Genomic DNA, 13,538 nt, shown 5'->3' on the forward strand with positions numbered 1-13,538 from the left:
CACACACTCACACAGACACACACACTCACACAGACTCACACAGACACCCACACACCCACAGACACCCACAGACTCACACACTCACACAGACTCACACAGACACCCACAGACTCACACAGACTCACACAGACACACACACTCACACAGACACCTACAGACACCCACAGACACACACACTCACAGACACCCACAGACTCACACACTCACACACACTCACACAGACACCCACAGACTCACACAGACACCCACAGACTCACACAGACTCACACAGACACCCACAGACTCACACAGACACACACACTCACACAGACACCCACAGACTCACACAGACACCCACAGACTCACACAGACACACACACTCACACAGACACCCACAGACTCACACTCACACAGACACCCACAGACTCACACTCACACAGACACCCACACTCACACAGACACACACACTCACACAGACACACACACTCACACAGACTCACACAGACACCCACACACCCACAGACTCACACACACACTCACACAGACACCCACAGACACCCACCCACAGGCTGTAACGACGGAGACATCCTAGCGGGGTGCTGCGGGTTGCGAGGGTTGCACCGCCTCAGGGTTCACGAGCGCACGTCCCTCAATGGCAGCGCGTGCGGGATACATGACGTCACGCCCCAGCAAACCCGATGACGTCACGACCGCCGCCGCCACCGCCGTGACGTCATCCGCCTCGCTTGGGGCCCCACAGGGATATTTGGCCGATAGACAAAGGGCGCTAACGAAGGCGGCGGCTTGTGGCCTGGACTCGCCGTGCGTGAGGAGATGAGCACGGAGGTGGCTTCCCTGAGACCCGCGTGAGTAAATATTTGTATTTGTGTTTTTTTGTTGTTTCTCGTGGGCGCTTGCTGAGGAGGCTCGAATTTGTTTCGAGAAATCGGAAGGCCGAAGGCTTCCCACGCGCAGGCTCCAAAACGCGAAGGCCTCAGGCTTTGAGGTAATAACTTCGTCGTCACGCGTTGGTCTATCCACTGCTGGATGGAGGTGTACCGCAACTAGTGTGTGTGTATGTGTTGCGGAACGATCTCGTTCGGCTCCTGGGCACGAACAAAACGCGAGGCGATTCCGTCGCTCCGTCTCCACAGAGGCCTCGCGGCCTTCCACCCCTCCTCACCTCCTCCCCATCAATCGCCTACCTCGGCTGCACAACCGATGTCCCTCAATGTCGTAGTTTCGCGCGCGGTTAACGCGTTCGCGCGTGTAACGAATGTGTTTTGTGTAAATTGTTGTTGTAAAGAGACAGGAGGGGGGTTGCGTGGAGTTGGGGGCGAGTATTCGCAGCTGCCGTTGGGGGTGACGCCAACGGTTTCGCCATTTTAAAGTCGCGCTTGTACACCCGGAAAGGCTGTTGTTATTGTATCCACCACCTTGCCATTTAAATGTTAAATAGTTACATTCGTATTGTCTTATATTCATTAGTGTGTGTATGTATGTAGTGTAGTGCTGCGTGTTGTGTTCGTGTTTTTTGTTTGTTGTGGTTGCACCCGATTCAAGAGCGATTTAAATGTTCAATAGCTACATTGTCTTATAGTCATGAGTGTGTTTATATATAGTGTAGTGTTCCGTGTTGGGTGATCTCCCCTCCCCGACTTCTCAACTGTTATTGTATGCATACCTTGCGATTGAAATGTTCAATAGCTACATTATTATTGTCTTTTATTCATTGGGGGTGTGTAAATATATGTAGTGGAGTGTTTCGTGTTGTATTATGATCTCCCCCCGACTTGTCAATAACCCGCGTCTCGCCAACTTGGTGAAGTATATCCATAATACAGGTTTTTTTTTACGTCGTGGCTTTGCGCTCCAACACACTGGTGCTGTACTAGTAACGAATTGGCATTTTATATTTACGTGACAGACCTTCCTAATTGGCTGTGTCGGGTGATGGCGGGTTTAACGATATCTAACCCCCCTAAAAACACTATTATGGATATTGGTCGCGAAAGCCTACGTGTTAAATTGGTGAAGTATGTACGTTGAACTTCTTTACGCACTAATCGGAGGTTCGGGGGAAGGGCAACAAACTATGAGCCTCTGGGTTAGTCAATGGGCCTCTGTGTGAGTCTGTGTGTCTTTGTGTAAGGCTGTGGGTCTCTGTGTGAGTCTGTGGGTCTTCTCTGTGGGTCTCTGTGTAAGGCTGTGGGTCTCTTGTGTGAGTCTGTGTGTCTGTGTAGGGCTGTGGGTCTCTGTGTGAGTCTGTGGGTCTCTGTGTGAGTCTGTGGGTCGTCTCTGTGAGGCTGTGGGTCTATGTGTGAGTCTGTGGGTCTCTGTGCGAGTCTGTGGGTCGTCTCTGGGTCTCTGTGCGAGCCTGTGGGTCGTCTCTGTGGGTCTCTGTGCGAGTCTGTGGGTCTCTGTGCGAGCCTGTGGGTCGTCTCTGGATCTCTGTGCGAGTCTGCGGATCGTCTCTGTGGGTCTTTGTGAAGCTGTGAGTCTCTGCGTGAGTCTGTGGGTCGTCTCTGTGTGAGGCTGCATTGAACTTCTTTCACACCGTACGTAGCCAACTGCGCTAATCGGACGTGTGGAGGGGGGGGACAACAAAGTAATCACAAAAATCAGTTCCAAAGAAATTAGTTTTCAATCTAGATGATGTAAAAGTGCAGCGCTCCAGTGACTATGCTGATCCATCAAGCCACCACGGTCCCACAGAGGCGTGAGGGAGACCCCTATCCAGCAGCGAATAATGTAACTACCGTACACCCACGAACGAATAACATCAGCAGTGAGTGATGGGTACACATTTAGCTTGCTGAACACATTGCCAGGCGCAGGAATAGTATGCACGTATAATCTGTGATGACGCATGTCTACCAAGGAAAGCCTTTAAAGTCTCAATTATTTCGAAAGGGTCCTGCAAAGTCTTAAGTGGGGATTCATGTTTCATGTGTAATATCCGTATTTACATTTTCCACTGCGACAGTAGTGATAGTTTTGACTTATGTGTAATACAAAGCTGCCAACCCTATGGATTATCTGTATTTTGTACAGGAAAATTCAGTTTTCAGGTCCATACGGCGTACAGCCGTTTCAATACGGGACTTTGTGTGATGGACGTTGAGATTTATAAAGGCACGGGGTGACCAACAAGGTCTGAATTGGTCTATAATAAGGTAGGCACTGATAAGGGTTGACAGGTATGCTAATATAATTTCGTATCGATATCACAAAGGTACGGTCCATGCCAGTTAAGATCAGCAGTTCACCAGCATTGATGTATTAGACTGCTGACGAGACACTAAATATCGAAACTTCTCCATAGTTTGCTTGTGTCTAATCAATGCTGCCGGAATTATGCACTCCCAGACGGCCACGTGGATGATGTGTTGTGTAAGTTGTTTTTGTTTCAAGATACGGATATGGAGTAGTATACTGTTTTCTGCAACAACGCTAATGATTATTTCGAGTTATGTAATCGCCATGGAGTTATTTGTAAGGTTATTTCTCTGCATCGAGATGTTGTTTGGCCAATACCACCTACAGTGTGTGCTTATTGCTGTAAAATGTTTTATCTGTGGGAGGAAACCCATGGTGAACAGTTTCAGAATGTAAAAAAACGTCACACAGAAAGGTAAATCGAACCCAAGGGGCCTTCAAGGTTTATGGCCATAAACGCCAAAAAATATCCTGTATCTGTAGGAAATTTTTGGCAGGATTAAAAATGGTGAAAAAATATGAATAGGCTTCACCCTTTTTTGGCAATAAAGCAGGAGGTGTTAAGATGTTCAAACACCAAATCGACACACCTATTGCAAGGCATCCGCACATACTTGTGGCAAAACATCTAAACAAACGTGCTCTGGTAATATATGCATTTTCTTTGAAACTGATAGGCCCACACCAGAGTCGGCCTTCTTTAAATAGCCTCGTCTCACGCTCGTGTTTGGCCAGAACGCCAACACGCGAACCGTTCAAAGGCAATGCGAGTACCTGCAATGGCCCTCAATGGTGCAAATATGTTGTGCTATGAAGAGGGGTCACGTAATAAAAATAGGGGTTTTTCCCCTTTTTTCTGGCAACAATACTGAAACCTTTTTACAAGGATTCATGTCTGCATTAACCACAATACTTGCAGTAAAAATGCAAGCAAAAAACACACACTCTGCATTTTGACTGCCAAGTATTGTGGTTAATGCAGTAACATGAATCCTCGGGAAAAGGTTTCAGTATTGTTGCCAGAAAAAAGGGGAAAACCCCTGTTATTGTATTTTGGTACTGGCAAAGGAGGCCTAATGATGTAGCAGGGGTCATATCACAAAACGCCGCCAGTTTATATACTTCAGCTTTTTTGAGCACAGTGTTATTGAGGGGGAACGTGTTAAATATTTTAGTTGTGTGCACCACTGCCGACGCAGCAGCATCACCAACACAATTTGCTAATTCAGAGGTCATCGAGGCCAATTCGGTCTCCCTGAGCATCGATCGATACAATCGTGCACGCTTATTAAATCTCACCACGTCCATCGGACAGAGACCCACAGGCTCGGGGGAGTGTAAAACAAAAAAACTATAAACTTTAGATTTTACCAGGTGAGAACCAACCGAGCTACATAGTATATAGCTTTATGAGACCTTCTTTGCCAGTAACAAGATATAGTAATAGGTTTTACCCTTTTAACTGGCACAAAAACTGGCATCTTTATTCAAGGCATCATGTTTGCAATAACCACAACATTTGCAGTCAAAATGCAAACAAAAGAGACAACTCTGATAATAATATGCACTGTCCTTGAATTTGATTGGTCCACACCCGAGACGGCTTTTCTTAGAGCCTAGTCTCCACTGGTGTTGGACCAGAAGACGCCAAAAGGCGTACAACTCAAAAACAGCGCACTGTCAGAGTATTGAGGGCTCGGGGTGAGCATTTACATTATGAGACCTCCATTGCCAGTAACAAGTTATAGTAATAGGTTTTTACCCTTTTAACTGGCACAAAAACTGACACCTGTATTCAAGGCATCATGTTTGCAATAACCACAACATAAGCAGTCAAAATGCAAACAAAAGAGACAACTCTGATAATTATATGCACTGTCCTTGAATTTGATTGGTCGTGTTCTGGTTATTGCAAACATGATGCCTTGAATAAAGGTGTCAGTTTTTGTGCCAGTATATAGCCCTTTTTCAGGAGCGACATGACCGAAAATGATAGCTCATCGAAGTGGCTTACGTGGGAATGTACAGCAGCCCAAATACTTTACAGCAGTCGGTTTAACAAGTCGGCTTTTGCGACCACATTCTCAGATTAACATGATCCATTGTGATTAAATATGACCACATTAACCCCCCCTCTGGTCTTCGCACCTGATAGGCTCACAGTGATGGCATCACCTTTACTCCATTTAAGACCAAGGCAGAAGGACTTCTTCACAATTCTGGCTATCGCCTGACCACCGGCGGAACGTCGTACTCGAATTCTAAATGTTGTGGGTTTACTCTCCCCACACATCGGTGCGCTGAAGCAGTAACTAACTGGCACGTGTTGTTTACGTGACAAACCATTACGACCCGCGACTACCGGGCATCTGTGAAAGAGCTTTATAGCTCATCAAATTCCTCCAGTATGAATAAATACTGTGATTCTGAATTGGCTGTGGCAGGTAGTGACGAGTTTAATGACGCAATTATATTCACGCGATGTAACCCCAAAAAAAAAACCCCCCTTTGTTTTGGACTTTATAGTAGTGTAATTTGTTTTGACGGTGTCTCTCCACGCTGTGCGTGGTGGTGGTGGTGGTGATGTGATGCAGGCGGCGGAGCAAGTGGGACGAGGCGGGTACCAGCGATGAGCGGGTGCCGTGTGCCCTGGAGGCTGCCGCCGCTGCCGCGGCGCGCATCAACAACATGCTGATGGCCAGGGGGAAGCTCAAGGCGCCCGCCAACGTGAGCGTGAAGACCGGCAACGACACGGTGCGGGCTCCGGCCACGACGTCTCTGTCGTCGCCGTCATTCTTAGCCCACGATCAATCGGGCCGCTTAAACACGTAGGCTTTTGCGAACAATATCCATAATAGAGAGGGTTTTTTTGTGGGTTAGGTCGCGTGGTGTTCTTCAGGAACGCAACTTCCACATTATAGGAGAACACAACGTCTCGCACATGGCCACTGACGGCGTGCGTGCGCGCGTATGTGCGTTTGTGCGTTTGTGTGCATGGGGAGCGGTAGTGAAGTGGTTAGCTTGCTGCGCTGTGAACCCGGCGACCTGGGTTCGATTCCCGCTCGCGGCCAACGCCATTGTCGAATATCTGAACCGCTCCTGGGCCTTCCCTAGGTCGACTCTGCCTCAAATGAGTACCTGTGCCGGTGTATAAATATCCCCACTAAAAACAAGGTCGGTCGGGCATGGTGCTGGCCACCCAACCACTCATGTACCGTTCCAGCCTTCATACAGTACAGTGAGGGAAAAAAAGTATTTGATCCCCTGCTGGTTTTGTACGTTTGCCCACTGACAAAGAAATGATCAGTCTATTATTTTAATGGTAGGTTTATTTGGACAGTGAGAGACAGAATAACAACAAGAAAATCCAGAAAAACGCATGTCAAAATGTTATAAATTGATTTGCATTTTAATGAGGGAAATAAGTATTTGACCCCGTCTCAATCAGAAAGATTTCTGGCTCCCAGGTGTCTTTTATACAGGTAACGAGCTGAGATTAAGAGCACACTTAAAGGGAGTGCTCCTAATCTCAGCTTGTTACCTGTACAAAAGACACCTGTCCACAGAAGCAATCAATCAATCAGATTCCAAACTCTCCACCATGGCCAAGACCAAAGAGCTCTCCAAGGATGCCTGGGACAAGATTGTAGACCTACACAAGGCTGGAATGGGCTACAAGACCATTGCCAAACAGCTTGGTGAGAAGGTGACAACAGTTGGTGCGATTTTTCGCAAATGGAAGAAACACAAAAGAACTATCACTCTCCCTCGGCCTGGGGCTCCATGCAAGATCTCACCTCGTGGAGTTGCAATGATCATGAGAACGGTGAGGAATCAGCCCAGAACTACACGGGAGGATCTTGTCAATGATCTCAAGGCAGCTGGGACCATAGTCACCAAGAAAACAATTGGTAACACACTACACCGTGAAGGACTGAAATCCTGCAGTGCCCACAAGGTCTCCCTGCTCAAGAAAGCACATATACATGCCCGTCTGAAGTTTGCCAATGAACATCTGAATGATTCAGAGGACAACTGGGTGAAAGTGTTGTGGTCAGATGAGACCAAAATGGAGCTCTTTGGCATCAACTCAACTCTCCGTGTTTGGAGGAGGAGGAATGCTGCCTATGACCCCAAGAACACCATCCCCACCGTCAAACATGGAGGTGGAAACATGCTTTCGGGGTGTTTTTCTGCTAAGGGGACAGGACAACTTCACCGTATCAAAGGGACTATGGACGGGTCCATGTACCATCAAATCTTGGGTGAGAACCTCCTTCCCTCAGCCAGGGCATTGAAAATGGGTCGTGGATGGGTATTCCAGCATGACAATGACCCAAAACACACGGCCACGGCAACAAAGGAGTGGCTCAAGAAGCACATTAAGGTCCTGGAGTGACCTAGCCAGTCTCCAGACTTTAATCCCATAGAATATCTGTGAAGGGAGCTGAAGGTTCGAGTTGCCAAACGTCAGCCTCGAAACCTTAATGACTTGGAGAAGATCTGCAAAGAGGAGTGGGACAAAATCCCTCCTGAGATGTGTGCAAACCTGGTGGCCAACTACAAGAAACGTCTGACCTCTGTGATTGCCAACAAGGGTTTTGCCACCAAGTACTAAGTCATGTTTTGCAGAGGGGTCAAATACTTATTTCCCTCATTAAAATGCAAATCAATTCATAACATTTGTGACATGCGTCTTTCTGGATTTTTTTGTTGTTATTCTGTCTCTCACTGTTCAAATAAACCTACCATTAAAATTATAGACTGATCATTTCTTTGTCAGTGGGCAAACGTACAAAATCAGCAGGGGATCAAATACTTTTTTTCCCCTCACTATATGTCCTCCTGAACAACGCTTTCCCCAACAGTCTGTTAAAGGCTATACGGGGGATCTTTGTCTTTGTGCGTGCAGCAGGTTATTCCCGGAATGGCGAAGTCGTCCCATGAGAAGGTGCAGGTCAACCTGGACATCAACGACATTCCTGCCGCCAGTCGCAACAAGATCACCCTCGTGCAAGTGCAGGAGGAGGTACTAACGACGACAATGATGAGCTGTACTAGCAAGCGCGCGTGTGTGTGTGTATATATATATAGCAGCGTCGTTCAAGCAGACCACGTCTCGCGAGGCTTCGGATTTTTCAACTCGCAGGCACGTGTAGGTTCACAAACTTTTTGGACAATTGACCCTTTTCCCCCCGTTCCGAGATACTCCGCAAGTTTGCAGGATGTGGGTCACCTTTCACAGCTGAATCTCGGAACGCGCAAGTGGCCCGCCGTGGCGTGGCACCGCCGTTGTTTTTAAAGACGACGTGCTTTCCGAAGTGAACTGCAGCGACACGGCCGCACTCTATTATAGCCGGCGCCAGGCGCGGTGCAGTGATACAGTACGCGGAATGGTACAGTAGCGCGGCGGCGCCCCCCTCTGTTCTTTGCCCCGCCATCTCGCTGCGTGTGCGTGCGCCGTTTCTCGCCAAGCTCTCTCATCACGTTATTTGTGGGGACAATGTTTTCGCTCGGCGCGGCGATTTCAGGAGAGCATCTGCTGTGTTAAACGAGGACTTGCTGTACGATCGGTGACATTTCGGGGAGCGATGGAACAGTCCCATCGACCGCAAAAAGTCGCCGATTGTATAATTTCTCCCTTCTAAGGCCACACGGTGTTATTGCCGGACGTGGCGAGGGTGTTCTTTTGTCATGTGTGCTTGTGCACCCCTTGCAAATTCAGCAGTAGTAGCAACGCTAAAAAAAAAGAAAGATTAATGATAATAATTCCAGGTAACTTGGTAAGGGGCTGGTTAGACGTGAAGTTTCTCTGGCACGTGTCGCGACGGGTACTGCGAGATCCAACCACACCCGGTCCAGTGCTCGCAGAGCTGCATTGGTTGCCGAACCGACACGTTATTATGAGGTCCCACTCACGGCGCGCGCAAAGTGCCCGTCACAAATGAGCCACAATGCCTCGCTGGTCTCGTCGAGGTGCATTATAAACATCCTTGCAGCAGCGGCTTTAGGCTAACCATTGAACAAAGACGGCCACTGCATCGCACGGTTTTCGGATGCGCTTCTTCGGCCCGTTCTTCCCCCGCATCTCCGATTTGGCGCAGTTGACTAGTACGGTGCAAAAGAAGTTCAACATACAAAGCTCGTGAAATAATTTGGGTGCGCGCGCGTCTTCATCATGAGTGTGTGTACTGTTTGGTTATTAATAATTGTGTAACTTGACTCTTGTATTTGCAGATAAGTAAGCAGACTGGCACAGTGGTGTCAACCAGAGGACGCTACATGACTCCGGAGGAAAAGGCAGTGGCTTCTCCCGAGTAAGTTGGCTACTTAATAATGAACTGCTCGTAGGGCTGCACGGTAGCTTCAGGTCCTAGGTTCGATTGCCGAATCTGGCTACATTTCTGTGCGGAGGTTGTACGTTCTCTCTTCCCGTGTTCTGCAGAGCATCGGTGTGAGCATGTGTGAGTGGATTGTGAGTGCGGTGTGTCGTAAATGTCGCTACTGGTGCTGGCCGCCCAGCCCCTTCATAGGTGCTCGCTTTAACGGCACTTGCCCCGACAGCCTGTGAAGGCTATACGGGGGGGGGGGATCTTTGCCTTGGTTACCTGCTGTGTCACCTGTTGTGTTGCCCATGGGCCGTCAATAATGAAAGCTTTGTTGACCGCCACATGAGCAGAGTCCTTCACATTGAATCGTCAATAAACATCGATCATTGTCCGCGCTATGCCTCGCTCGTGTAAGAATTCACCGCGTGCGACTCGCACAGACGATATTCTAACGCTCAACGTGCGCGAACGAGGAACAACGCTGCACAAACGAGGTTGGCGGCCCTTTCCTGAGGGCCGTGGTTCTCTTTTTACCGGTGGTGCAGGATACACGCGGCATCTATTAGGGGGGATGGCTTTGCTCATGCCGAGTCATGGAGCAGTGTGCTACTTTGTGCGTGTTGCACGAGCAGTTCTGAACACGTCTGTTGTATATACGTTGCACTTGATTCACGCCGTACATAGCCAACCGTGCTAATCGGAGGCGCGGGGGGAGGAAGGACGGGAAACTAAACACAAGTGGCATCTGTTGCATGAAATCGGGTGAACACGTGCGCTCGGCAATACACCTGCTGCTGCTGCTGCTGCTGCTTGGGCTCTCTCTCTCTCGCGAGCCTCGACCGTCTGCTCGGGCATAAAGTGTGTGACCGTGAAGCTTGTTTAATTGGTTTAACCTGAGGTTTGTGTTTTAATCTTGTGCAAATCGTTCATTTGTTGACAGCGACCAGCCACTTCACCTTCATATCAAGGGGAGCGGCGCGGATAGCGTGAGCTGTGAGTACCAGAATGCATGCATGTAAAACTTCTTTCGTACTGCACGTGGCCAACCGTGCTAATGCGATGTAGCCCCGACTGCCCCGTTTCCCCCCCCTTTGTAATGCCGCCCCCCTCATCTCTTTCCACAAGCTCTTGAAATAATAATAATAACGAGTTACTTGAAATGAGCAAGGTTAACCCTGATCACCCCACCGCTTTGATCGCGCTTAATCTCGTACGTAGTCTTTCGCGACCGACGTTACGATTCACAATTGATTTGTTTTGTCGTGCGAGGTCGTCTCGGTGTAGTCGTGTCAGAACCGTGAAAGCCCTCCACCACCCGACAACAACAAAAAACAATGTAGCGGCGCAAGTTAATTCGTTTTAACCTTCGGCGGCGCTGTTCGATGCTGGCCGCTTGGCATTTTTTTGGGCCTGCGCTCGCCAATCGTGTTTTAGAAAATGGAAAAAAGTAAGAGACGCATTGGAGAGCAGCATTTTTATTTTTACCAGGTGATGCCCCACTGAGCTACCGAATAGGTCTTTTCCAGAAGCAACCTGGCGTTCACAAATGGTGGCTCAACGAAGTGGCTTATCGTCGTGTGGAAATATATAGCAGCCAATTCACTCTAAACCCTTGGTGATGTTGATTCAAAAATGTGGAGGGAGAAACCGGATGGGCCTAGAGAAAAATTCACACGACCACGGAGAGAGAGAGACACGCAAACTCAAAATATTCAGCAGGCGTTGGGGTCGGGATCGAACACACGACCTCCTGCATCCCAAGTGTTGGGTTTTCGTTTATTGATGGCTGGGAAATCTTCTGTGGGGGGGATGGTGGGGGGGGGGGGTGAGGAGGGTCCAGAAGGTGGAGCACTGTGAGGTTTTGGCGCTCCTGCCGATACTGCCCTCCCAGATCAAACGACGGCGGTGACACGAGATGCCTCATGCCCTGAGTCCGTGGGTTTGGTGCACTAGCACTCACCTACAGCGCACTGACGCTCGCCTTCAGGGCTGCTCGGGGTACCTGTGCCCTGCCTATTTCCGCAGCGGGGGACAGGCCCAACGGGCACGGCTCGTTGGGCCGGTAACTCGGCCCAGGGGTAGCGCGTCCGGCCGCTCGTTGCGGGAATGGCTCGCGGTTCTATAAACCCTTCTGGTCTACCGCGGTCATTGCTGCCGCGTTGCATGTTGACCGTAATAAATAACACTGCGCGCCAAAGATCCCCGTGCCGTCGTCGCAAAACCGCAGGCCGCCGTGTGCGTACCGGCATCGCGGCCTCCGCGTTTGCTCAATTTGAAAATGGGCCTGCAAAATTGACTCGATCGGGATTGCACGCGGCAACATCTCGCCCGCCCCGCTCCACCCCCCCTACCGAAACCGCTGCGGACTGTGACCGTGAGACTGACTGTGTGACCGTGAGGCTGTGACAGACTGTGAGACCGTGAGACTGACTGTGTGACCGTGAGACTGACTGTGTGACCGTGAGGCTGTGACTGTGTGACCGTGAGGCTGTGACTGTGTGACCGTGAGGCTGTGACTGTGTGACCGTGAGGCTGTGACTGTGTGACCGTGAGGCTGTGACTGTGTGACCGTGAGGCTGTGACTGTGAGACCGTGAGGCTGTGGCTGTGAGACCGTGAGGCTGTGACCGTGAGACTGACCGTGAGGCTGTGACTGTGTGACCGAGAGACTGACTGTGTGACCGTGAGGCTGTGACTGTGTGACCGTGAGGCTGTGACTGTGTGACCGTGAGGATGTGACTGTGTGACCGTGAGGATGTGACTGTGTGACCGTGAGGCTGCGAGCATGAGGCTGTGACTGTGTGACCGTGAGGCTGTGACTGTGTGACCGTGAGACTGACTGTGTGACCGTGAGACTGTGACTGTGTGACCGTGAGACTGTGACTGTGTGACCGTGAGGCTGTGACTGTGTGACCGTGAGGCTGTGACTGTGTGACCGTGAGGCTGTGACTGTGTGACCGTGAGGCTGTGACTGTGTGACCGTGAGGCTGTGACTGTGTGACCGTGAGACTGACTGTGTGACCGTGAGGCTGTGACTGTGAGACCGTGAGGCTGTGACCGTGAGACTGACCGTGAGGCTGTGACTGTGTGACCGTGAGACTGACTGTGTGACCGTGAGGCTGTGACAGACTGTGTGACCGTGTGGCTGCGACGTGTGGCTGTGACCGTGAGGCTGTGGTGAGGCTGTGACCTTGCTACCGAAACCGCTGCGGCTGAGACTGACTGTGAGGCTGTGACTGTGAGGCTGTGACTGTGAGACTGTGACCGTGAGGCTGTGACTGTGTGACCGTGAGGCTGTGACTGTGTGACCGTGAGACTGTGACTGTGTGACCGTGAGACTGTGACTGTGTGACCGTGAGACTGTGACTGTGTGACTGTGACTGTGTGACCGTGAGGCTGTGACTGTGACCATGAGACTGTGACCGTGAGGCTGTGACTGTGTGACCGTGAGGCTGTGACTGTGAGACCGTGAGACTGTGACTGTGAGACTGTGACTGTGTGACCGTGAGACTGTGACTGTGTGACTGTGACTGTGTGACCGTGAGGCTGTGACTGTGACCATGAGACTGTGACCGTGAGGCTGTGACTGTGTGACCGTGAGGCTGTGACTGTGAGGCATCGCGCGCCGCTTCCTTGGTGACGATCGCCCTGTGCTCTACGACGAGTGTCGCGGTTACTGAGTGTGCTACATCAGTGTTGCACATTTACGAGGTCCGTGGGCCGCCATCAGCGGGCCGCTGGGTGGCCTTTCGTGAGGCCCGTGACGTGCGCCCTTCCCCCACCCCCCGACAGTACACAAATGTTAAATTACCGCTTGTGTAGGTGTGACGGCCCTCGACACTGATGACGTCTTATCGTCAAAAATGCCCCCCTCTGAAAACTGGCTAACACTACTACATTATGAGTAATTGTTTTGTATACGTTGTTTTTTTTTTTACCGGGCAATACTTTGGCCAAAACGGTCCAAATAGTTTTCTCCCAGTTAAGTCCCGAGTAGTTGCATCGCGACAAC

At 50.1% G+C, this 13,538-nt stretch overlaps 1 protein-coding gene across 10 annotated transcripts in view; it reads left to right on the forward strand.

Annotated features, from left to right (window-relative positions):
- Positions 1–685: 685 nt before the first annotated feature.
- The window catches only part of KHDC4 (KH domain containing 4, pre-mRNA splicing factor), a 35,951-nt gene continuing 23,098 nt past the window's right edge, over positions 686–13,538 (forward strand). For 7 of the 10 annotated variants that reach the window (XM_032975835.2, XM_032975837.2, XM_032975836.2 and 4 more), the window contains exons 1-5: positions 687–845; positions 5,793–5,952; positions 8,111–8,227; positions 9,436–9,515; positions 10,468–10,520. In XM_032975835.2, coding sequence (XP_032831726.2) covers positions 814–845; positions 5,793–5,952; positions 8,111–8,227; positions 9,436–9,515; positions 10,468–10,520 — 442 coding nt within the window. In that variant the 5' untranslated portion in view covers positions 687–813. Of the gene's footprint in view, positions 846–5,792; positions 5,953–8,110; positions 8,228–9,435; positions 9,516–10,467; positions 10,521–13,538 lie in introns of all 10 variants that reach the window. The other 3 variants (XM_032975840.2, XM_032975841.2, XM_032975838.2) reach the window with 3 other exon arrangements.

This window comes from Petromyzon marinus, chromosome 57 (assembly GCF_048934315.1).
Source record: "Petromyzon marinus isolate PM22_M1 ecotype Great Lakes invasive population chromosome 57, UKy_Petmar_22M1.pri1.0, whole genome shotgun sequence".
NCBI classification, from domain to species: domain Eukaryota; kingdom Metazoa; phylum Chordata; class Hyperoartia; order Petromyzontiformes; family Petromyzontidae; genus Petromyzon; species Petromyzon marinus.